Source organism: Mustela erminea, chromosome 10 (assembly GCF_009829155.1).
Source record: "Mustela erminea isolate mMusErm1 chromosome 10, mMusErm1.Pri, whole genome shotgun sequence".
Taxonomy (NCBI): Eukaryota; Metazoa; Chordata; class Mammalia; order Carnivora; family Mustelidae; genus Mustela; species Mustela erminea.
The window spans coordinates 30,128,919-30,153,063 of record NC_045623.1 but is presented as its reverse complement, the minus strand read 5'-3'; the positions used below and the strand labels follow the sequence as shown (position 1 = coordinate 30,153,063).

The following is a 24,145-nucleotide window of genomic DNA, read 5'->3' as shown; positions in this document are numbered from 1 at the left end:
AGCAGTAGTAATTTCTGACCAGAGGGGCTAAACTTCCCTGCTATGAGCCTGTGGGCCCACAAGACACCTCCCAGGGGCTCAGTGTGAGAATATGTTATGACTCCTGTTGTCCCCAAGAGTTGTGAACCAAACACTGGCTTGATGTGCTCAAAACAAGCAGTACAGGAAACAGTCTAGATGAAAACAAATCACTGTATTTTCTAAATCTGCTGGCCTAATCACAGGGTTCAAGCCCTTAGGATCATCTATCCCCATGAGTCCTGGTGACCCTCACCAGCAGCACCAGAGGCGGGCAGCCCATCAGTGCGATGGCTGTGGAGAGCTTCCGCTTGTTGCCTCCGCTGTAGGTGCCGACCAGGCGGTCTGCGTAGAGAGACAGGCCCAGGCTCTGAATACTCCAGTTTGCCACCTAGGGAAGAGGAAGAAAACCCATTGTGAAAAGAAAAACAAGCGAACATCCACCAATTCAAAGTCTTAGGCTCCCGGATTTCACTTTAGGACGACAGACACAGCTAGGCTGACATACGGAGGTTCAGGGGGTTCATGGGCTTCAGGGGCCAGACATCTCCTTTCCATACTGTGCCTTACATCACAGTGTGGCTTGGTACAGTCCCCAGAGAAATGACCTTCAACCTTAGAAAGAGCAAGATAGTGCTTCTCACCCACTGTCCCAGACTACGGGTAAGGGTGGAAGAGTCCCAGGGTCTGTTGGTGGGTCTCAGACCCATTGCTTCCACCCTTCAACAGGGTCACACTTGAAGTCTCGTGCATCTAATATGTACTTATCGAGCCCTGCTATGAGTCAGGCACTGCACTAGGCCCTGGAATAATGTTGAACATAGCCTTGCTGTTGTACTCACAGATGGGAGTGGGAGATGACACACAATCGAAATAATGACAGATTATAAAAGTGCTTTGAGAAAAATCAGTGGAAATTATGGCAAAGACTACTGTGTAGGGGAGTAGGGGGGGGAGCGCATGCACAGAAAGAAAACTAGAGAAGTCTTTGGAGACAAGCCTACCAGGCTTCTGCCTTCTGTACTTACTAGATCTCTGCCTGAAATGTTCTTCCCCTAGCCATCCCCATGACTCCCTCTGTCAGTTCCTTTAGGTCTTCATTCAGAGGTCACTTCCTCTGTGATGCTGGCCCTATGCCACCCTATCTAAAAATCTTCCCTACTTTATTTTTCCCCTACTGACTTTTCATTTGCAAATGTACTGTATATTTTACTTACTTATCTATTTATTATCTGTCCTTCCCACTAGAATGTAAGCTTCACTTTTAACTTCTTACTTGTAATAGTTTCCAGCTTACAGGAATGTTTAAAAATAAGAATAATACAAAAATATTCATAAACACTTTACTCTCTTTTTCTCTCTCCCTCTTATGCATGTGTGTGTGCACATGTGCATACATAGACACTTATATGATTTTTTCAGGGCCATTCAAGGTAAGTTATATATCATAACCCTTTATTCCTAAATGCTTTAGTGTCTACTTCCTGAGAAGAGAAATACTCTTACATAACTGCTGTGCAGTTATCAGTGTCCCTAAATTTAACATTGTTCTGATACTGTCCTCTGATCTGTTCTTCATAGTCTGGTTTTGCCAACTGGCCCAATGGTGGCCTCATGGCATTATTTTCTATCCAGTACAGGAAGCAGTCTAGTGTCCATTACTCAGTCACTGTGTCTGCTTAGCTCCTGTGATCAGGAACATTTCCATAGTCTCTCTTTGTCTTTTGTGACTTCGATAACTTTGAAGAGTATGGCCCCAATATATATTTTTTCAATAGAATGCTCCTTTGGAGTTTGTCTGATGTTTTCTCATGACAAGATTCAGGTTATATGTCCTCGGTCAGAATATCCTGTGTTGTGTCCTTCTCACGGTATCACCTCTAGGGTCAGGACATGTCCAAGCACCCCTTATAAGGAATATTAATTCTGATCACCCAATTAAGGTGCTGTCTAATTTCTTAATTGTGAAATTATGATGCTTCTCCCTCACAACCAATAAGCAATCTATGGGAGATACTTTCAAGCTCTACAAATATCTTGATTTATCAACCATGAATGATGCTTGTGCAATCCAATCTTTACTATGATCACTACAAAAGGATTTTTCAACTCTAGAATTTCTTCCACCCTAATTAGTTGGCTCTCAGCACCTGTGTGTAGGTAAGCACCATCCCTTTTCTCTTATTTATCTATTTACCAGTATAGAGTTATGAATTCCTCTGTTTCTCCCAATGTCTTATAATTTATCATGGTGTTTATTGTTTTGATGTTCTAACTGTACCCTGTTTGGCTATTGGGAACCCCTTTAAGATGGCTCCTGCCTAGTTCCGACATACCTCTTTTTTTTTTTTTTTTTAAGCACTTTACTTTCTGGCATAATAAGATGTTTCAGGCTCATTTTATACCTATACTGTCCCAGCTGTGGAATTTGTCATTGCAATAGTGTTACAATAGCACTGCATGGTGTCAGATGGGAGCTACACTCTGGAGGGCATAGCATAATGCATGGAGTTGTCAAATCATGTTACAACCTTCTGGCTAATGTCACATTGTATGTCAACTATACTTCAGTAGAAAATAGTGGGGGAGAGAAGTAAAATTCAGCCTGTGTTCTTTAGCCCTTTGCTTTTTTTACTTAACAATAACTCTAGGAAATAACTCCCTATCAGTTCACAGAGATTTTCTGTGTGTGTGTGTGTGTGTGTGTGTGTGTGTGTGTGTGTAACAGCTGCGTATGACTTTCTTATGTACGTGGAGCATAAATGAGTCAACCAATCTCCTATGCTTGAGTATTTAGGTAATTCCCAATGTTCTGTGACTACAAATGTGATGAAGAAGCTGTTCATGTATGTGTATTTTGCACTGTGGGAGGGTGCATCTTTGGGTAAATTCCCAGAAGTGAGATTGTTGAATCCAAGGGTAAATACATACATTGCTTTGTTAGATAGGAAGACAGGGATTTTCTTGTTTTGTTTACTGCTATTCACCCAAATATAGCAGTATTTGGCATACAGTAGACACTCAAAAAGCATGTGTTGAATGGACAGCATGTTTCAGCTTTCCCATCCCAAATAAATTCACTCTCATAAAAAAGGCTTAGGAATTACCAAACTCCTGAGTGGCTACAAGAAACCATTTTTTACCCTCTCAATTTCATCTGCTGGTACACCTCGAAGCCGGGCATAAAGGTAAAGATGTTCTCGCCCTGTAAGCAGGTCATCGATTGCATCAAACTGAGGACAGTAGCCCATATTTTGATGGACGTCAGATATATTGGTTAAAATACTGCAAGAAGAAAAAGCAATTAGCAAGTTTTCTTCAAACGGGTTGGGGGTGGTGACAACAGAACTGGGGCTGGAGAGCTTCTGTCAATGGGATACACAAGCTACCTCTTCTATTCTACTTGGCTTCACAAATGTGCAAAACATTTATAATTCAAAGCAGGGGCCCTTTGGTTAGAAACTGATGAACTTCTGGAATTCTGAGCATTGAATCCAATAGATCTTTCCAAGTTTCTCTTTATAGGATAAACTGAATCTCTGTTACCCAAGTCAGCTTTAGTTTTGGAGTGGGTCACCTCATATGTGGATTTAAAAACGAAGGGAAGATCAGGCTTTAGAAAATGACCAGTGAGGGGTGCCTGGGAGGCTCAGTCCATTAAGCGTTTGACTTGTGGTTTTGGCTCAGTTCATGATTTCATGGATTTGGGGATCAAGGCCTGCATTGGGCTTCTTGCTCAGTGGAGAGTCTGTTTGAGATTCTCTCTCTCTCCCTTGCCCTCTGTCCCTCTCTCGTTCAGTGTACACACACACTCTCTCTAAAAGTAAATAAATCTTTAAAAGAAAAAAAAAGGAAATGACCAGTGATTTCTGATCTCTTTCAGACATCTGGGACATAATCAGAGAAGATGCATGCGCCCTTAAGGAAGTAAACTTCTCCATCTGGGGTTTTGGCAGAGATACAGTAAATGAAATGGGGAACCAGTCAGATTCGTACCCAGAGCAAGAGACTGGCAGGGAGCAGAGAGGAAGTGAATTGAGTTCTATCAACTCCCCTTGACTGATAATGTTCTCCCTGACTAGAAAATACATTGCCTTGATGAAAAAATAAACTGTCAAATCTAGTCTAATCTCTCCCTGCTCCCCTGCTTCCCTTGTAGCTTAGGATCTATGAATAAAAGATGGGTGCGACAGGATGGGACAGAGAGACACCACGCAGCCCCCGCACTGTAATACAAAGTACTTCAGGTATGGCTGGACCAGTTAAAGCCATCCAGGGAAGCAAGGAGAGTATTTTTCCAAATTCATGGGAGCTCGTCCTACCAGAGGAGCCCAATCCTGCATCTTAAACTTACAGCTGTGTTCCAGTTTTCACTTCATCTAGCTTCTGTCTTCTAGGCATCAGGCTATGTCTTACTTGGACTGTCATCTGATGTCTTAAGGAAAATCCCATTATATCCTCCTGCCTGCTATCCCTTGGTCCCCCAAGATTCCTTTTGTTACCCCTGTCAAGTTACTTGCTTGGTGGCAGGCTAAGCTGGATCTACAGATGAGACCGACTCAGCCATGGCCTGGCTTTACCCCTGCTTGTTCCTTTGCTCTAGACCCAATAGGGATGGCTGGGGAAGGCCGAAGAACCAAAGTCATCTGGTCTGAGCCATGTCCAGTGGGCCTTCAGCCATGTTGCTGAGCATGGGTCCCAGGTGGGGAAGGAGGCCCCTGTCAGGCACATGCTGAGCAGAGGTCAGCACTGCCTAACTCTGCTTATAAATTGAGGCAGAGTGTTTGTCTGGGCACATCTGATGCCTGTGAGCTCTGCTGTTCAGGGAGCAGCCTGGAAAGTGACAAACAGTGTAGTCTCGTATTCTTGATCCTGTGCCATAGAGGACCAGTCTGTTTACGCACACCTTGTTCCGGAGAGCAGCAGGCACCCTCCAGAATCCAAGGACACATGCCAGTTTTCCCTTTATAAAGGCTCCTTGGCCTGGTAAAGCCAAGCACTGGTGCAAAAACAGCCCAATCAGACTAAAGCCCCTGAAGTTTCGTAAACCAACCCCCATCTAGAAACTCGATCCAGAGAAAGGGTACTTCCCCACAGGGGTTCTTAATCTGGGAAAAAAGTGAACTTTTTGCAAAAATGTAGAAAATGTATGGAGGGAAATAATGGGGGATAATGGTGTGTGCATGTGTGTGTATGTGTGTATTTTTAAGACTTTTTCTTTTTTTAAGTAATCTCTACACCCAATGTTGTGCCTGAACCCACAACCCCAAGATCAAGAGTCACATGCTCTACTAAATGAGCCAGCCAGGTGCCCCAATAATGGTCTATATATTTATGAAGAAAGCGCAAATGTCCATCAGACATTTAAAGGAGTCTATAACCTCAAAAAGACTAAGAACCCATGACATAGTGCTTCCCAGAAGTTTCCAAGAATCCATGCTTACAGGGGCATGTCTTAACAATCACAATTCAATTCAATTTCCCAGAAAGTCTACATCTGGTACATTTTGGACCATGCTCTCTGGGAGGCCTACTCCTCTGCACAGATCTTCCAAGCTCTAAGGATCATCCTTATTACAGGGTCTGATGCTCACTCTCCTTATGCTGGAACAGGAACATGGCTCAGGACCTGTGAGAGACACCCCAAGACAGGAAGAGCAGGACACTCACCTCTTGCCTGCTATAGTGGCATCACCAGAGGTCACTGTGGTGTCTCCAGTAAGCATCTTGAATGTGGTTGTTTTGCCAGCTCCATTCACTCCCAGAAGACCGAAGCACTATAGGAGAACATATAAACTGGCCTCATCCTACAACCCAAGCAGCCCAGGGAGTGGGGACTGTGAGGCCCTAGGGCAAGGTGTGTGGGTAGATGGGAAACACTTTCAACTTGGGCTGCCATGACGAAGACCACTAGCCATGTGTGGTACAGGCTAGCAGAATTTGCCACCTCAAGATATGCCACTTTAGGCTCAGGATGCTTTTGAGCTGAAGGCAATTAAGAAGCAGCAGATACAAGAAAAGCTCTTTGGGGGCACCTGGGTGGCTCACTCAGTTAAGTGTCTGTCTTCAGTTCAGGTTATGATTCAAGGTTCCTGTGATGGAGTCCTGTGTCGGGCTCCCTAGTTGGCAGGAGTCTGCTTCTCCCTCTCCTGTTTCCCCTGCTTGTGCTCTCTTTCTAATAAATAAATAAAATCTTAAAAAAAAAAGAAATTTCTCTGCCCTCTCCTGTGCCTAAAAGCAAGACATAAATTTACAAGGTGTCCTCTCTTGCCCTCTCTAACAGGAAGAATAAAAGTTAATTGCCAGAAACAGCTTCCAAGCCTTAGCCTGGAGACAGCACCAGAGGAATCTACATAACAAACTACTCACCAGCCTTTATCTACTATTGGTTTCCCCCATATTTGCCTTTTCTATAATTCTCCAACCCCACTGACTCAAGGTCCTTTCCCTTTGTCTTGTCACTTTCCTAAAAATGTATCATTCCTTTGCTAAGATGCTATATAAGCCCAAGTTCTAACCACCTCTCCTGTCATTTATCTCTGATCATTCCCTAATAAATTTGTTTGTTTTTTTCTTCTTAATCAGTCCAATTTGCAGAGCTCTAAGCAGAGAACCCAGGAGGGTAGAGGAAAGAGGATTTTCCTTCCTTACAGTGACCACTGAGCACTTGAAATGCATCTGGTCTGAACTGACATGTGCTATATGTATAAAACACCCAGAATTTTGAAAACTTAAAGCAATAACAGCTTTAAAGGCATCAGTAATTTTTTATATAAATTATAAATTTATTATTATATAAATTACATATTAAGGCAACAATACTTCAGATATATTAGGAAAAATAAATCATCAAGATTAATTTCACCTGTTTTTTAAAATTTTTTATTTTTTTACTTTTTTCATGTGGCTGCTAGAAATTTTAAATGACCTCTGTGGCTGCCTCTGATTTCTTTGCGAGATCCCTGTCACGGCAGGGAGAAGCAGCACACACAGGAGTCTGCAGGGTACCCACCTCTCCAGGGCGTACGCCGACACACAGCCTGTCCACTGCTGGGCTGGAGGTGCCTGAATAAATCTGCAAGATGCAGAGAAACTGGACTGAGAACAGCGAGAGGGTTCGAGCAGGAAGGGAAGAGAGAGCAAAGGGTGGTTTAGGGGAGAACTACCGACACGAGGAGGATACATAATGGCACGGGTGTTCAGAGAGGCGTTGTGAGCCCTGGGAAACCTTGAAGCTGACCCACCATGCAGAGACGGAAGGGGGAAGGGTGAGTGAGGCTCAGGTGTAGGGGCTCCCACTGAGGCCCTGTGCCAGAGCCCAAGATGAACACTGGGGTGAGCGCACTGGAGTTAGGTGTTCTTGGAAGGCAAGCTATAACATAGCAATGACAATCTCACATAAAATTAGGAAAATGAATTGCTTGCATAGGCATATTGCTTATTCTGCAAGAGGCAAATTACCATGTTGTACCATCTGTGGATCCAACTGGCACCTCCAGATTAACTCATCTGCACCTACTCCCTTACCTTGGTTAGTTCATTTAGCCTTAAGATATCAGTTTTATTTCCCCCACTAATGATTCTTTGTCTTTCTTCAGCCACATCGTCATCTTCATCTATGATGGGTTCCTTCGCAGGCTCCGCAATCCTAGAGGATGGAAGGGGAGATAAATGGGTTGGTGTGCAGAGCCCATGCTTTCTAGTCCTGATCTCCCCATGTGTGACCCCGGATGTGTCACTGAACCTCTCTAAACCTCACCTCCTTCAACCATACAGTAGGGAGGGGAAAAGAGTGTCTACCTCACAGGACTATGGAGATGAACTTGGCACAGCATGTGGCATGGAGTCAGAACTCAAAACCTGGCAACTGTTATCATTATTAAAACACTTCATCTACGGTAAACACTCAGTAAACATCACCCGTCTCCCACTTATCTCTTGAACTAACTCCTCTCCCAACCATTTGATCAAGACTTGGTCCCTAGTACCTACTAGACTTCCCTGACTCCCAGCCTCTAGAGGCATGTCCAGGGCCTCAGCGTCCTCTTCCTCCTGCTCTGCCAAACAGAAGCCTCCCCAACCTTAAAAACACAGCGTCTTCTCTGAAACCCTCCCTGACCACTTTGGCCTACAATCCTACTGGCCACTTCTAATTCATCATAAATCTTGTCTTGTCTACCATTTACCCAATCAACCTATTCTTCTCCACCCCCCAATGGCCCCTCTCCTATCCAGGCCCCACTGACTCTTGCTTGGGTGCCAAAATGGCCTCCTGTCTGGTCTCTCTCCTTCTAGACTGGGCAGATCATTCACCTGCCTGATTAAAACACTACAACAGCTCCCTGCTGCCTTCAGGCTTAAACTTGAAGTCCTCACCAAGGTAATGCGCATTTCAGGACTTCCCTACCTCTCCAGACTCCTCTCTCACCCCCTCACTTTTACCCTTCTGTGAACTCCCCACATGTTAGCATGTCCTCTACCAAAAACTCCCTTTCTTCTGCCCTTCTCTTTGCCTGTTTGTTGCCTCTCAGCATGAGCGTGGCTGTGGTGAAGCCACAGATCGTGGAATACTTCTCTGGTGTGATTTCAGCCCTAATGTGGTAAGACGTGCTCAATTTTTTGACACCAGAGTCTGAAGCTACTTAGTCTGCTTTGGTAAACAAGTCTGCCTCCTCCCTTCTATCCCAAGGTCTAAGAAGTGGCCAAAGCTGTAGAAGGAGGCCTGTGGGAGCTGAGGGTTCCACAGACATCACCCCCCACCCCATCGTCCCCCATAATAGCCCCACTTCCCGGTCACGTCATTTTATTCCAAGTGTGTTGATACCCATTATCTCGTTCAATCCTCCCAGCTACATCTGTTTCTGGTAACTCAGTTCCCTACGGATTAAAACCCAAACCAAGTCCTCTGTGTCTTTATTTATATGTAGCCAGACTCAGCCCGAGATGACGAAAGGATAAGAAGCAAAACACTGTCTGGAAAAGCACACATTCCAAGGGCCCAGTGATCTGCAGTTGGGGGCCCTGGGCTAAGCCCTAGTGAAGGTCAGCCTGGATGGCAGAGGGACAGCCTTCTGGAAACCTGAGTGCTCATGTCAGAAGGAGGCAAGACCTGGGTCAAGAAGCCAGGAAAAAATGGCACAACTGGGCTGGGTCACGGTTGGCAGTCACTGCCCCCGCTGCTCCCACCCAGAGGGGCACAATCCCTGCACCCACTCTTCACACTGCTCCTGGCTTCAGTCGCCCTGGTTGTCATCCTATGTTACTCCCTGTCCCCACTCTCATATCTCTAATTAGCAAAGGGGCCCACCTTGTCTGTTTTCTTGTGAACGCATAAATATATTTCCCAGTACTTTGGATCTCCCTTAATTGTCATCATCTGTAAGACGATTATCCAACTTAAAAGGAGTATCTGTTAATGAGGTGAGAGGTTTTAAATATTAGTGAATGAAATGAAAAACTATATTTTAGGGGCTCCTGGGTGGCTCAGTAGGTTAAAGCCTCTGCCTTCGGCTCAGGTCATGATCCCAGGGTCCTGGGATCAAGCCCCACATCAGACTCTCTGCTCCGCGGGGAACCTGCTTCCTCCTCTTTCTCTGCCTGCCTCTCTGCCTACTTGTGATCTCTGTCAAATAAATAAAATATTTTTTTAAAAAGCTGTATTTTAAATACTTTCAAGCTTAGATTCTTCCAAGTTCCAAAGTACCTATTTTAGTGTCTCTGTCCTCGTGTTATTCAGAACAAGCCAGCCTTTAAGGGTATAGAGAACCATTGTGGAGAGGGGCTGGTGAGGAAAGAGAGGGCTGCATGGATGTGAAGCCAAGTCCCTGGACAGATGCAAGACGCCGCCCTCGGCAGCCTTAGGGCAGCGGCCTGAACGTACCATCGGGTGAGGAAGAAGTGGTGCTGGATGAGGAGAGTCAGGAGGAAGTACACCACCCCTTCTGCGGCCATGGCAACCAGGTTCTTCCCAATTAGGTCCCACTGGAATGGGTTTGCGTAGTGCTCTTCACCTGCGGACAAGAATGAAGTCCACTCAGCTGCCCCAGCTGCCCTCAGAGACCTGGTCACACCATTTGGCCCAGCTGGACCAGGCCTGATGCAAAGGAGTAAGCGACAGCTGGACCCAGGCCCCAGCTCAGTTGCTCTAGTCAGAGCAGAGCAGAGTTGGAGCCTGCTCCTGACATCTGTGGCTCCTCAGCCACAGAGACAGAGGCAATTGATCCCTTGTGGGCAGAAGTATACTCCCAGACCCACCAGGTGTCCCCCTGCTCTAGCCCAGGCTTCAGGTCTGGCATAGGAACTCCCCCGGCAGCCCGCCCCTGCGCAGAGGATCTGGGGCCTCGAAGGCCACCCACCAAACCGGGCGTAGACATCTGTCACGGCCTGGCTCAGCGCCAGGTCAATGAGGCCCCGGCCCAGGCAGAAGTGGGGGAAGATAACAAGCAGCTTCCTCAGCACGGCATTGAATCTGAGCAGTGTCTGAAACACAGAAAAACAGGGCAGTCAGTTGTGGGGACTGACCCTACCTGCCCCTCCTAAGCAGGGTGGGGCCTGGAGGCCTTTGTGGGGCAGGACCAGGGTAAGGCCTGCAGATGGAAGGGATCTAGCAGCCAGACTGGCCGCAGGAAGGATCTGTCACACAGATATGGAGGTTCTGGAATACTCACAGGAGGGGCCACTAGGCAGGCAGCCTGCATGGGGAGCTGTCAGGGCAGACTCACTTATACACCAGCCCTCCAAGGCATTTGCTCCTGGGAGAGGCAGCAGCTGCTGGGAGTGCAGCCCAGGCTTTTCCTCCTATGGTGCAGCTGTGAGCTGTGATGAGCTTCTGAGGCTCTTGCATCTGGTCTTAGCCCTGCTTGTGCTAGAGGGGAGAGGGGCCCTGTGTGTCTTCCGGCTCTGCTTCTCAGCTCCCACAGGACAGCTAGGTGTCTGTGGCTGTTGCCAGTAGAAAAATGGAACGGGGACTCTCTGGTGTGTGTGTTGAGTTGGGGGAACTTGTTTTCAGGGGGTCAGATGGTGGTTGCTACTTTAGCCCAACAGTGTTGACCAGAGCCTCCCCCAAGAGGGCAGAGGCTGCCCATTAATCTGCACCCCCAACCCCTGCCACTACAGCACAGCTGGCTTCCTTCTGGCCCACACACCTTTGCTCACATGACCTCTCTTGCTCCCCTTTCCATGCACAGTGCTCCCCCTCCTCCCAGCACAGTGCTTTTTTTGCCTTTAGGCCTTTGTGCCCCTAGCTTCTATTAATGACTGCTATTAGGAAAGAACGCTTTCTCCCCATCTCTTCTCTGGCAGATTCCAGAACTTTGGAAAGCTAGCTGGAGCAATGCCTGGGTAGCTCAGTCCATTAAATATCCAGCCCCTGGTTTTGGCTTAGGTCACGAAGTCAGGGTCGTGAGATTGAGCCCTACTTCAGGCTGTATGCATAGAGTGGAGTCTGCTTGAGATTCTCTCTCCCTTTCCCAAATAAATAAATAAATAGATAGATAGAATCTTTTTTTAAAAAAAACCTAGCTCAAATAATCGCTTCTCTCAAAAGCCTTTTCAGATTTCTATGTAAAATACCTACTTCTCTCTGATAGTATCTACAACACTGTCACAGGGTTAAGTACTTCTTACTTTGCCCGCTGTCCCTGCTAGCCACTGGTCTCTGAAGGATAGGGACTGGGTCCTAATTATTTTGGAGGATAGGGGCTGGGTCCTCCTTACTCAATGATTAGCTCATAGTAGGCACCTCATTATTTATTAAATGGGCTAATAAAATCCTTCTTATTCCAGGCCAGGCTCAACGGAATTTCCTCTGCCCGGATTCTCCTGAGCCTTGTAGCCTAGCACTTTAGCTCATTCTTATCTGCAGTGTTTTATCTGTCTCCTTCCCTTGCTCTTCTATCACATGCTGTCTTATGGAATGCCAGGTACTACGGTTCATATTGGTTCCTAGCTTGGGGCACAGGTCCTTTCTAGACTGGCCTGGGAGTTCCTGCAGGGTAGGATAAGCAGCTCACATGGGTTTATGCCTGCATCATCATTATGTGGTGTTCACCTAGTTGATGCCTCTTGATTCGGTGGGGACAGCAGCTCTGGGACCTGGGAACCTCCTGAGGCATAGCAGAATCTCTGCAGCATCTGCCTCTCTGAGGACTTACAAGAAAATAAGCAGCTTTTCTGCAGGGGAAGGGGATGTGCTCCAGAAATGTCAGCTAGAAGAGTGTAGCCCTCAGCAGGGAGAGTGTTTTGAGCTTACTCTTTAATTTTTCTGAAGTAACACAATCTCTTAAGACACAGTGGGCTGTGAGCCCATGACAAACAGTTCTGAAGAGGAGCATTTTCAGTATGTCAGGAGGCTCTGTCATCAGCAGAGTCTGTGTTCTTTCCCATCCATTTCTCTGACTGTGACATAGTACATTTTTTTACAAGTCATGGGACAAGTGGGGTTTTGTTGCAGGAAGTCTGACAAGGTCTGGGGAAAAATCACTCAGGAGGCCATGGGGCTGGGGGTAAGTGGAGATTGCCTGAGGTCCTCCCAGCAGGGCCCAGAGGCAGGAGTGGGGACAGGGGTGGCAGGACAGCAGTGCTGATGTGCTGGCTGGTGTGCACCCTCTGAACTCAAAGACCTAGTGAGGGAAGAACAGGCTAGAGAGGCCACTGGCAGGCCTGCTGGGGCTTGAGAGTGTTCCCGGCTGGGCTGGTCAAACCCAGGCTCAGACACAGCTGGCTGTAGGGGTGGGGCGCACAGACAGCCCCGGAGCTGCTGTCATTGTTTTAGAGGTTAGCCTGGCCGGCTCTTTCTGGGCCAGGAGACGTCTAGGGAGCATGCACAGGACAACTGTACTTCATAGCTCAGAAAAGTGATTCACTCAGCACCGTACATTTCTAACCCTATCCTCAGAATTAAGTTTCATATAGAATAGTAAGTGTTACTCCATTACTATATGTAGAAGAAAGTGGGAGATAAAAAATTTATGCATTTGTTTATTTGTTGCCAGAACACCTCAGAAACAGAAATGAAAGGTCATCTCTGGAGAAGCAAAGCAGGTGACTGGGAGTCAGGGGTAGGAAGGAGACTTCCTTGTAGGCCTTTTCGTTCCTTTGAAATCACGTCAGTGCACTCACACATGTATGTGTGAATGTGTGTGTGTAGAAAAACCCAACACTCAAAGTCACCAAGGAAACTCTGAAGGAGTAAGAAGATCTAAAAGCTTGGGATCCCAAAAGGTCATTTATAGCTTGCAAAACAAGCTCAGAAAACCATGAGACTCAGAGCACACAAATACAGTTAAATGAGCTTGCTGAAAACAGGGAAGGAAGGAAGGAATGGGGGGAGGGGGAGGAAGGGAGGGAGGAAGAAGAGGGAACGTGAAGGGAAGGAGGCAAGCAGCAAGGATGGAGAGAGGGAAGGAAGAAGGGAGCCTCATTCACGTATGCACTAAGGGGGCCCAGCCACAGTGTTTGCTTCTGGCTCGGCTTGACCATCAGGCACGCTCTCTAATATTTTCGTAATCCAACAAGGAAGCCACAGAAGTCATGCTCACCTGGTTATTCTCAAATAATTCCAAGATGAAGGTGATGGCACTGCTGTTGATGCCGATAAACAGATTAGCACAAGACAAGGCCACGTAGGCTGTGCTGGGGATATCGAACAGGAAGGACGCGGGGTACATCATGGGAATGACTGCCCATCTGTGAGGGGAAATGACACAATGCAGTGTGACCGAGTTGCAGTCTCTGTACCACTAGATATTATGCATTCCCCCACATGAGGGGACATGCCTGCCCTGGCGAGAGTCCCAGGATGACCAGAAAGCGGCTCCGTCCCTTGGTCTTCATTCCTCATCTTTGAAGGGAGACAGTGATTTCTTCCCTGGCTACCTCACTGGGGTTTGGTGAGGAGCAAGTGAGATGGTGGCTGTTAACATGCCTTTTACCAGGCAGAGGGGCTGTGTCTACCCACAATGCTTCCCACTCTAGTTGGGATCACCAAAGCCAAGCTGAGATCCCAGGAGGCTCATCTTCACAACTGACGGTCCCGGCTCCTGAATTCTTTATTTCTAAGAGAGATGAACAGAGAACACTGCTCCTGCAAGACTTCACTGGCCCTCACAGGAAGGACCAGGTGTCGTTATTTCCATTTTACAGATGAGGAAACTGAGGCCCAGGTGGGATAATTACTTGTCCATGAGTACATACACAGTGGGGAGTAGGCCAGGGTATAAAGTTGCATGTCCTGCTCTATGATTCTATGAGATTTAATCCCTGTGTCATCCTCTGCCCTGGCTCAGGGGCAACCTTTCAGCTGAAGTCTTCTGTGTGCAAATAACTCTTGGCCAGTCCAGCAGGAGACACTGAGATGGACAGGTTGGCTATGGATGAATGAGAATCAGAGACGGGTGAGGGATGGGAGAATGAGGGACTCCCAGACCCTGGTCACGCCCCAGCTGGAGTGGAAGAACATTCATTCAAGCCTCAGAAGCAGCTCTGTGCATGGAGTCTGCAACAGATTCCTGGTTGGTAGCAGCACACCCTGCAGAGGGTGCTAACCTGGCTGCCAGAAACCCTGGTTTCCTGCCAGAAGGGCATGCACCTCTCTTGGCTTCCCTTTGGGTGGCATTAGCTAATGACTCAAACAACTCACCCATACAGCATGAGCAGGGCAACAAGGGCAGGGAGATTTTCTGGAGAAGTGTAGGCTTTCTTCTGAAACCCGATGAAGATTGCCACCACCAGAGCAGCGCTCACAGCGTAATTCATCTCGAAGAGAGAAGAGGAGAACGAGACACTTAACTTCTCAGGACCTCCGTCTCCTGTTCCATAAAATGGGGGCGGGGGCAGGCTCCTCCAGCACTTATAATGGTCTGAGATTCTGACTGTATTTGTCTGAACAGCTCTTGGTCAGCCAACACACATTAAGTTGTCCCTAGGCCTCCTACTACTCCCCACACCCACCTCCCAGTTCAGGGAAGCTTCAGTCTCTATCTTTGAGAGAATGAGTTCTAAAAATCCACCTGATCTCTCTTTTCTCTTTCTAATTGGTCATGAAGTCCTACTGATTCCACTTTCTAAGCATGTCTCTTGAATACAGAAAACCTCAAAATATTTAGTCTTGGCCTCATGAAGTTCAAAGAGTTGAACTATTTGAACTATTGAACAAATAGTTGAATTTCATGAGGCCTTTTATCACTTCATCTCTTTTCTTCCCTTCCTATACAATTCAGTCCTAAAGACATTAGGACAGATAGGGAGAGGTGGGCAGCCACAGTGGCTAGCATTACCTCCCACCAGACACCCACTCTAGACTTCTATGCATGTTTCTGCTCAGGCTCAGAGATCCCTGTAGCTAGGCACATGCATGGGTCCGCCCAAAGTACAAATTCTCCAATCCTCATCTTTATTAAAAAAAAAAAAAAAAAAAAAGTAGAATGCAAAACCCAGCACTTTCATGCTTAAAATCCTTATCCAAAGTGAGGCCTGAGGATTCTGACTCCTCCCTGTGCGTGTGTAAGTGTTTTCTCAGGTAGATAGCATAGAGAAGAACGAATTTAGTTGTCATTGACGGTTTCTGGTTTTGTATCATTCAGTGATGACTGTGGCTAGGAAGCTAAGATCACAGAAACCGTGTGTTTATAAGCCCTAGTATTTGTCATCATTATTCAAAACCACCGTGAAGAAGTTGTTTGTGTTGGTTTCCATCATGATATCTCTTAACATAACATGAAATGGAGACTCACGTTCATCTTAGAATGCTGGGATAAAACAAAGGATCTTGTTAGCCACAGTGTCCAGAAAACACTGGAGTTGATGTCATAATGACCCCAGCTACATTATAATTAAGCCTTTGCTGCCAATTTATTTTGACCCTGTGGTCTGTCATAAGGTAACTCATCCTAACTCCTTCCTGCCCCCAATAATCCTGGTTGTGAGAGAGGTGGCAGTCTGCTATTGACTTGATAAATAATTTTTTCTTATATTCCCTAAAGTGGTGGCTAATCTGATTTGGTGGAGGTCTGGTTACTTTGGGAAAGCAAAGTAAGGCCACTGGGTAGGGTTGCCAGATTTAGCCAATAAAATGTAGGATTGCTCATTTATATTTGAATTTCAGATAAACAACTGATCCGTTTTTTATTAAAAGTATGTATGCAGGGACGCCTGGGTGGCTCAGTTGGTTAAGCAGCTGCCTTCGGCTCAGGTCATGATCCCAGCGTCCTGGGATCGAGTCCCACATCGGGCTCCTTGCTCCGCAGGGAGCCTGCTTCTCCCTCTGACTCTGCCTTCCACTCTGTCTGCCTGTGCTCGCTCTCGCTCGCTCTCTGTCTGACAAATAAATAAATAAAATCTTTAAAAAAAAAAAAAAGTATGTATGCATACAGTATTTAGCAGGTGGGATATACTTATACTAAAATCATTATTTTACCTGAAATTTAGATTTAACTGATGTCCTATATTTATTCAGTGACTCTACCTCAGGAGAAGTTCCATCCTTCCCCCTTAAGGGGTGGATCAGGATGTAAGGAGAGAATGTAGGATGAAGGAGCTCTCGATACTACCTCTTCAGCCCCAGATTATTCCCGGGAAAGGCAGCCTCATGTCTGAAGCTCACTAATTATTCACTGGGTCAGAAGGTCCCTTGGGGCAGGGCAAGCAAAGCCCCAACTCAGTAGCTGTTAAGTTGGGCCCCACATCATTCCCTGGCTTGGGGCTCCTAATTCTGTGCCTTTCCAAGAAACAGCGAATACACAAGGCCCTCATCACAGCACCTGGCAACAGCCCACCCCACTCGGTCCCCTCAGTCAGACCAGACAAATACCTGCCCACCGTGAGCCCACGGAAGCAATGACCTGACACTTACAATGTCCCAGAGGAAATTGGTCAGCCAGTAGGTGGTGGGGCTCACTCCGCTGACAAATTGGAGGTGCTTGGCTTTGTTTACCCTCTCCTGGATCAAATAAAGGACAAAGCTGGCTGGGACGAAGGACATGGCAAAAATCACACAGATGGCAACCACAGCATCCACCGAAGTGGTCAGCCTGCAGGAGGATGAGAGACACGGTGAGAGAGAGGGGAAGGAGGAGCAGAAGCTGGAGAAGGAAAAGTTAGGCTCAGGCTCAGTTAGCCTTACCCAGCTCCAGGAAATCGCCTCCAGAATCCCCTGGAAGCTTGTTGTTTCACTCAGTTGTGCTAGTCAAACTGGGTCAAGGTTACGTGGATATCTGTGGCTTTCCTATTCCATGATACTACTGAATACTAATATTAATGTTAATATCAAACATTTTTCATGTTAATATAATAATCTAAACAAATTTTGTTACCTTTTCTAATTATTTGTTGGTATACAGAAATGGATTCTTAGATTAATCTCATATACTACAATGTTCTTATTACTTCTCATAATTTGTCTGTAGATAAGTCCTGGGTTTTCTGTTTAGACAACAATATGGTCTGCGAAATCCTGTTCAATCACACTTTCAAGAAACATATTACAACAGGGGGAAATATTCATGATGTAAATTTAAGTGAAAAGAGAACGGACCAGTCATATAGGAGCTTGGTTCTCTTCACTCTCTCCTGGATCTCTGAGAAAGCGTGTGGCTAAGGCGGCAGGTTGGCTGAGTCCCACCTGCACGTCACATAGGAGCGGGGCACTGGCCCTGGACAGTGCCTGCAGAGAGAGAGGAGCACTTCCTACTAATTCCCATGAGGCACCGCGCGTGTCAGGCACAGCCCTGCTGAAACTACAAAGGGCACAATCTACACGTGCAGGAAGGAGAGCATAAATAACCGGAAGGAAACACAAAATGTTTAGAGGCAAGACCTTAAACTGTGTGTGGAGGGCTGTAGAAAATAAGTTTTAAAAACTCTGTTCTATACACTTTATTTAACAATCATACACTCTTTTATGTACTGTTTTTATAACCACAGAAGACTTATTTTTTATTTCAGATTCAAGAGGCTGGGCTGCAGATGCAGAAACCTCGGCTGAGTGAGGACTGGCATAGGACAGACTATTCTTCCTCAGTTGAGGGCCTCAGAGGTGTCCAAAGGAAGGCCCCAGGGGACCAGGACCCAAATTTTAGCCAATGACACAGAACATTCGGGGTGAGTGTTGAGGGCACTGAAAACACTGGGATAGGAACATGAGGACCCTCACAGTCTCCCAGAAGTTTGCACTCACGAAGCCCTCCCCACTGAATATAGACCCCGAATGGCACACACATACTACAGATTGCCTGGGACTGGCATCTTTCACTGCCTGAAGCTATGCAGTGAAAACCCAAGCTGGAGGAAGGCAAGAATCTGTTGACGTCTTGAAAGCCTGGCCATCTGAGGGAAATTCCTGGAATCTAAGATGATTATTCCAGGAGATGAAAGATTGGCTCCACTTTCCTAGTTCCCGGCAGTCACTTTGCAAACTGGTAAGGAGAGTATTTGTGCAAGCTCCGGGAGGAACTTGGTATTAAGAGCCAAAAGGGAAGAGAACCAAATCTATGCTTACTTTCCAAATAAATATGAAGAGAAAAAATGGCCAAGCTGATTGGTACATGAGGCACTTGAAAGTCTCATGTTCGTGTGTGCCTGATTTAACAACCTTGCCATCCTGCCCAGCAGCTCACATTAGTGAGAATCGTCTTGGGGTGTCTCAAGAGGGGAGAGGGCTACGGGCGAGCTGGGAGGCTGGGGGCCACGGCAGCTTACACTGTGATCTCTGAGAGCTGTTCCTTGGTCAAGTTCAGGGGCTGGCTGATGACGGTGATGCCGTACTCCTCGGGGTTCTTGTCCTTGTGCAGGCTGGTCCGTAAGATGGCGTTGTGGGCCACATTGAGAAAGCTCACCAGGGCATGCCAGCCTTTGTTGTTAAACCACACCTACAGAGCAGAGATGGGCTTTGTTAGGCTGTGCTACAGCTGTTTAAAGAAAAAATGAGCTGCAGGAGAAAGAATGTGAGGAGGAGGAGGAAGGGTCTGGCAGCTGGAAGACATTCCAGGCTAGATTTCAACAGGAGGAAGGATGGAATGTAATTAAGCTGGAGAAATAAAACTAAAATAACTAGCTCACGTGAATTTTTAGCTCTAGGGCAGGTTGCAGGACCAGTACCTTAATGTTGTCTTCAGTTTCTAGATGTTTAAGGAAAGCAGGCATTTCTTTAGAGGCCTCTCTGGTGATAGGGCCCTAGAAAACAGCACAAGGGGTTTTTTTCTCCACTTAATACTCATGATTATTTGTTTCATGATAACCAGCACATCAAAAGTTCTACCCAAATCTCCAGGCTGTTTACATACCCCGCTCACATTCATCATCTGGCCCAGGTGGCTTAAAAATTCAACCAGGGCTTCCCCAGTGATGGGAAGAACTGGGAGCTTTCCTCCAATGGAAATTCCTCCGTACCTGACAAGGGAACAAGAAGTCCTCAAGTCGGGGCCACGAACCATGCTTGTGGTGCTTCATACCTGTCGAAAGCTCTCTTGGGTTCTGCAGGGCAGTGTGTACTTTGGGGGAATTGTCCGGACTAGTCAGCAACACAGCTCCACTTTACAAACCAGCTATCAACGCCTTCTGGTTGCCTCCAGGGTAAGTCCCAATCTTTACTGAGTTTGGTCTCTGCCCCCTTCTCCAGTGTTGCCCCTCTCATGCCTTCCCTCAAGCAGCATAAGCCAGCCACGTCAGATCACTTCCAGAGCCCCCGCTGGTCCAGGCTGCCTTGGTGTCTCTGCCAATGTGGGGCTGCTAGCTCCCCAGGAGTGCCTTGCCCTTTTCTGAGCACCTGGCCTGCTCGGGCTCATCTGTCATATGTCATCTTCTTTCTGAGGTCTTCCCTGACTCTACCTGCACCCCAACCAAGGGTTCCTTTTTGGTGCCATTCCTGTGCTTTGCAGATCCCCTGCCCTAACTCTGCTGTTCGAACCTGAACAGGGGTCCTAGTGTTGGATCTCTCCGGCTCTCCCCCATCTTTCACACTGCTTGGCAGTCTGAAGTGATCATTCTCAAACACCAATCTGGGCCTGTCACTCTTGGGTGTAAAGCCCTGCAGTGGCAGGATAAAAGCCAAACTCCTTGACAGAACAAAATTAATCTGCTGCTTAGGCAAGGCAGAGGAAGGGAACTTTATTTCTCAGGGACTCAAACTGCCCCATGCCCCCATTTCTGCTTCAACTGAGGCCCCACATTTCCCTCTAGGGAGCAATTCTAAAGGCTGGATTTCCATTTCATGGTTTAAAATCCACCTAGGAAATCAAGTTAATTCTGCATTCATTCTAGAGGTCCTATTGCTGAGGGACTATGGGAGGTCAGCTCACTCTTAGAATATTCCTCCAAGCCTCTGAAACCACTTGAGATTCGAGAATGCCCCAGGAATGGGGTGAGTCTGGGGCTGGGTTGGACTCCCTGAGGCTCAAGAGGGATGGGCCACAGAGTGGCAGGGCTTAGGTTACAGGTCCTGTCACTGCAGTTCTCCACTGTTACCCTTGTGAGGTTTTAGAACCCCCTCCAAGTGGGAATGCTCTGGAACACCTCTTAAGGGAACACCACCTCCCCTATATATTCTCCAAGGAGATCTACTGCTTAGCCACATAGCCTTCAGGACATGATTTGCGATTTCCTGAGTACGTATTGAACAGCCCATGTGGCTCCAGGTGTGGTTTTTTTTTTTTAATGTGCAGTTATTTTAAATGGATCAATCTGAGATCTTAATTTCTTACAAAAGTAGTTTCTTACCTCTGTTCGTTGACCCAGAATTTGCTCTTCAAGCTAAAAGCCAAAACAAATTATACAATGAGTCCCCTAAGGAAGGCGGTAGTGTTAACTTTCTTTCCAAACACTTACTGGGGCCAGTCCGTCTAGCATGGGGGGGGCAGTTTTGCATTTCCTGGTATCCAAACAAGGGGGAAGCCTCCAGGCCCAGAGGCGGAGCCCAAGTGCACATGCAGAGGAAGGATTGTGCTCCAAGTCATATCCTGCATTCTGGGCTTTCTGGGTGGTCCTGTGGTCAGGTCATTTGTCAGACCATCTGGACCCAGAAAATGGGGCCACCACTATATCAGTGTGGAGAAAAGGCTGCAGCCCTCCCATCTTCCACCCTGCACAAACAAGACTCTAATATCAATCACCTGTACACTAGGGAGAAGTGCTGACTTAGTCCACGCCCAAAGTAAGAGACTGGCTTCCAGCCAGTCAGGGGTAAAATGACAAGTAATGAGCAGATGCCAATTCTAGACCTCACAGTTCAGGCCCTGTCAGCGATCACTGTCATCAAGCACAGAATTCCATATTGCAAATTTACTGCTGAGAGCAAAGTTTGGGATGGTTGTGGTTTTATTGCATTATTGAATAAATACTATGCACACTGCTCTTATTCTTGTGCTTGGATGGTGTTTTTTCATTTTGCTCCTGCTGGCTTGGCACTGCCTTCTCAACAGCAGCTCTCCCCACTGGCAGCGTGTTCTAGTTAACCGAGTGGGCTTAGCCTTTGTTCAGGGCCTGGCAGAGGAAGCAACTGAAAGGACTATGACAATTAGATAGTATGTGCTTTATTATGAGGCCCCAGAGCACACGGGGACTGAATCAGGGTTCCCCAAGGCTCCCTTTCTAGAGCATGCTCTTGCCAAGCTCTGACAGCGGCAGCTGACACTGCCCATCCCCCGCTGGGGCCAGAGAGGAGCAGCTGCAGAGCTGACAAAAGGGGGCGCTCACAGAAGAACTCAGGGGCACGCTAAAGGGCAGGGACCCAGAGAAGGGTTTATAGCTAGGGTGCCACAAGGTGACCCAAACTTGGCCAACCTGTGGCCTTCCTCACAGGCTGCCATCCCACACTGCTTTTTTTCTATGTTGGTCGGATTTGTTCCTTTCTCCCTTGCTTCTCTCCTTTTCTCTCTTTTTTCTCCTTCACTCTCCCCTCAAAATATCTCTCATTCTGACTAGTTAAAACATGAGGCTGCATTACTGGGTGCATGGTGGGCTTTCTTATTTTATTTTTAATGGTGCATGGGTTAAACTTAAAACTATTTGGTCTCGATAAAATGAAAAATGACAACAAAACTAATTTTAAGTTGCATTTTTACTTATGTATGTCTCAATTGCTTTTTTGGGTAAATCAGGAAAAATAAAATTTCACTGCCCTGATTGTCAATAAGCTGTGAGAATAAATTATCTTCTGTCTCTAGTTAGTACTTCCTACAGGGAGCCAGCTTGTAAATTATGAAAGAATCTCTTCTTACCTGCTTCGTATAAGAGAAGGATATGTTTTTACCAAGAAGTCAGAGATGTTCCTGTTCGTAAGGTCTTGTAGAACTTCAGTGCTGCGCTGTATTCTCTGAGGCAACGAGACATCTATGTTAGTCACCTTGGAATCTGTGGCTTGTTCTCTAAAAATTATTTATGGACTCAGCTGCTGGGAAGACACTAAAGCACTGGCATATTCCTAATTCCCACATTAAAGATGTGGAGCCATCTTGGATCCCTCTCTTTTCTCCAATCCATTGACAAGATAGGATAGTTGCCACTCCAAAGTGAATCTCCATTCCATCCCCACTGCTCCAGGTCCAGAATACCACTTTAGTCCAAGCCTCCACTCGGACCTCACCTGGACATCGATAGAAACTTTCAGACTGGTCTCCCTTATTCTGCCCTGGCCCTCTAAAATCCATTTTCCACCCAGCAGCCAGACTGAGCTTTAAAAATGTAGATCAGAATACCGCAGTCCTTGGTTTCCCCATTCCAATAAAGCCTAGGTTCCTCTGAGGATCATCATCAAGGCGGATACGGTCACAGTCTGGACCTGCCCTGCTCTCTGAGCCCTTTGGCCACCCCTCTCCTTACTCTTCACCCTCCCCACCTGTTCTCTTTGCTTCTTCCCTGTACACCCCTCATTCCTGAGGGAGCTCTGCACTTGGCCGTGCCCTCTGCCTGCATTGCTCTGCCCAGACAACTTCGCATGGATAGTTCATCATCATTCAAGTTATCGGCCTACATTTTACTCCTCAGGGAAGTATTTTCTATTTCTAGTCACTCTCTATCATAACCTGCTGCTGCAGTATCTTCTCATCTGCATCTCTATCTCACATTCTCCTTCCAATTCATCCGCTTCCTTGTTTTTACTCTGTTCCCTCTCTGTGTGATATCAATTCTAAGAGACCAGGGACTTTCTAGTACCTGGAATGTACCTGGAATGTACCTGGAATGTAGGTGAAACAATAAATTTGTGACAGGGATGAAGGGATTCAGGCAGTCCCTTACAATTTACAGATTGCCTTTAAAACAGATCTGAACTGGAAGCTGGTTTCATCTTTGGAAGATTCAAAAAGTGCATGAGTTTGGCCACCAGGTGGCAGTATTACTTTAAATTTGGGTCTACACAGTGTTGGTGCAGTTCTGGTCAGTCAAGAACCTGGGGTGTCAAGGGCACAACTCAGAGTAGCTAAGGGTATTTCTGGTGAAATTAAAAACACATCACACATACCATCACATACCATTCTTTTTGTTCTTATACACTTTCTGCCTCCCCCACCCCTTTCCCATTTTACTTCTCTTCAATTTACTTTCTTCACTTGGTTCCTCCAATGCTAGGAGAACTAGCATCTACTGAATGCTTACTGTGTGTCAGGCGCTTTGTTAAATGCTCTATATTCATTGTCTCCCTTAATCATTATACTCTTAGGGGAAAACTGTTGCTTTAATTTACAGTCAGAGAAACCGAGGTTGAGAGAGCTCAGCTAGCTTGCACCTGGTCACAGAAGTGACCTGGGGGTTGAGCGAGGATTTGAGCTAGGATTGAGCTAGGATTTGAACCTACATTGGTCTGTCTCCCTAGCCCTGCTCTTTTCACTCTATCACCTGCTTCTTAAGCTAAGAATGGCACCCAGGGGATCTGCCATGCTGCACTGGTAGAAACTAGCCTGGGAGAGTTGCTGGTGTCTGGTAATTTGCAATAAATTATTTTCTAAAAATTCTACCAAATAAAAGACTCCTACAACTTGATCTCTGTGTATTCTAGAAGTCAGGAATGGAGCAGTTCCACATCAGGACCTGCCACCATTCAAAGACTGTTAGGACAGGAAGGAACCCTAGGGAAGACTGCATCACCACCCCCATTTTTCTGATGTGTACAATTTGCTAGCTCTGAGGGAAGCCCATACGC

The 24,145-nt window shown here is 46.6% G+C and overlaps 1 protein-coding gene across 1 annotated transcript in view; it reads right to left on the bottom strand.

Moving 5' to 3' along the window:
* The window catches only part of ABCA4 (ATP binding cassette subfamily A member 4), a 124,396-nt gene that overhangs the window by 10,699 nt on the left and 89,552 nt on the right, over positions 1–24,145 (bottom strand). Inside the window, exons 31-45 of the mRNA XM_032302587.1 lie at positions 22,227–22,321; positions 20,728–20,760; positions 19,296–19,401; positions 19,111–19,185; positions 18,712–18,881; positions 16,868–17,045; positions 14,657–14,772; positions 13,557–13,704; positions 10,374–10,497; positions 9,899–10,028; positions 7,546–7,666; positions 7,031–7,093; positions 5,689–5,795; positions 3,162–3,303; positions 275–409 (exon numbers count right to left, since the gene is read on the bottom strand). Of these exons, the coding sequence (XP_032158478.1) occupies positions 275–409; positions 3,162–3,303; positions 5,689–5,795; positions 7,031–7,093; positions 7,546–7,666; positions 9,899–10,028; positions 10,374–10,497; positions 13,557–13,704; positions 14,657–14,772; positions 16,868–17,045; positions 18,712–18,881; positions 19,111–19,185; positions 19,296–19,401; positions 20,728–20,760; positions 22,227–22,321 (1,743 nt within the window). The remainder of the gene's footprint in view (positions 1–274; positions 410–3,161; positions 3,304–5,688; positions 5,796–7,030; positions 7,094–7,545; positions 7,667–9,898; positions 10,029–10,373; positions 10,498–13,556; positions 13,705–14,656; positions 14,773–16,867; positions 17,046–18,711; positions 18,882–19,110; positions 19,186–19,295; positions 19,402–20,727; positions 20,761–22,226; positions 22,322–24,145) is intronic.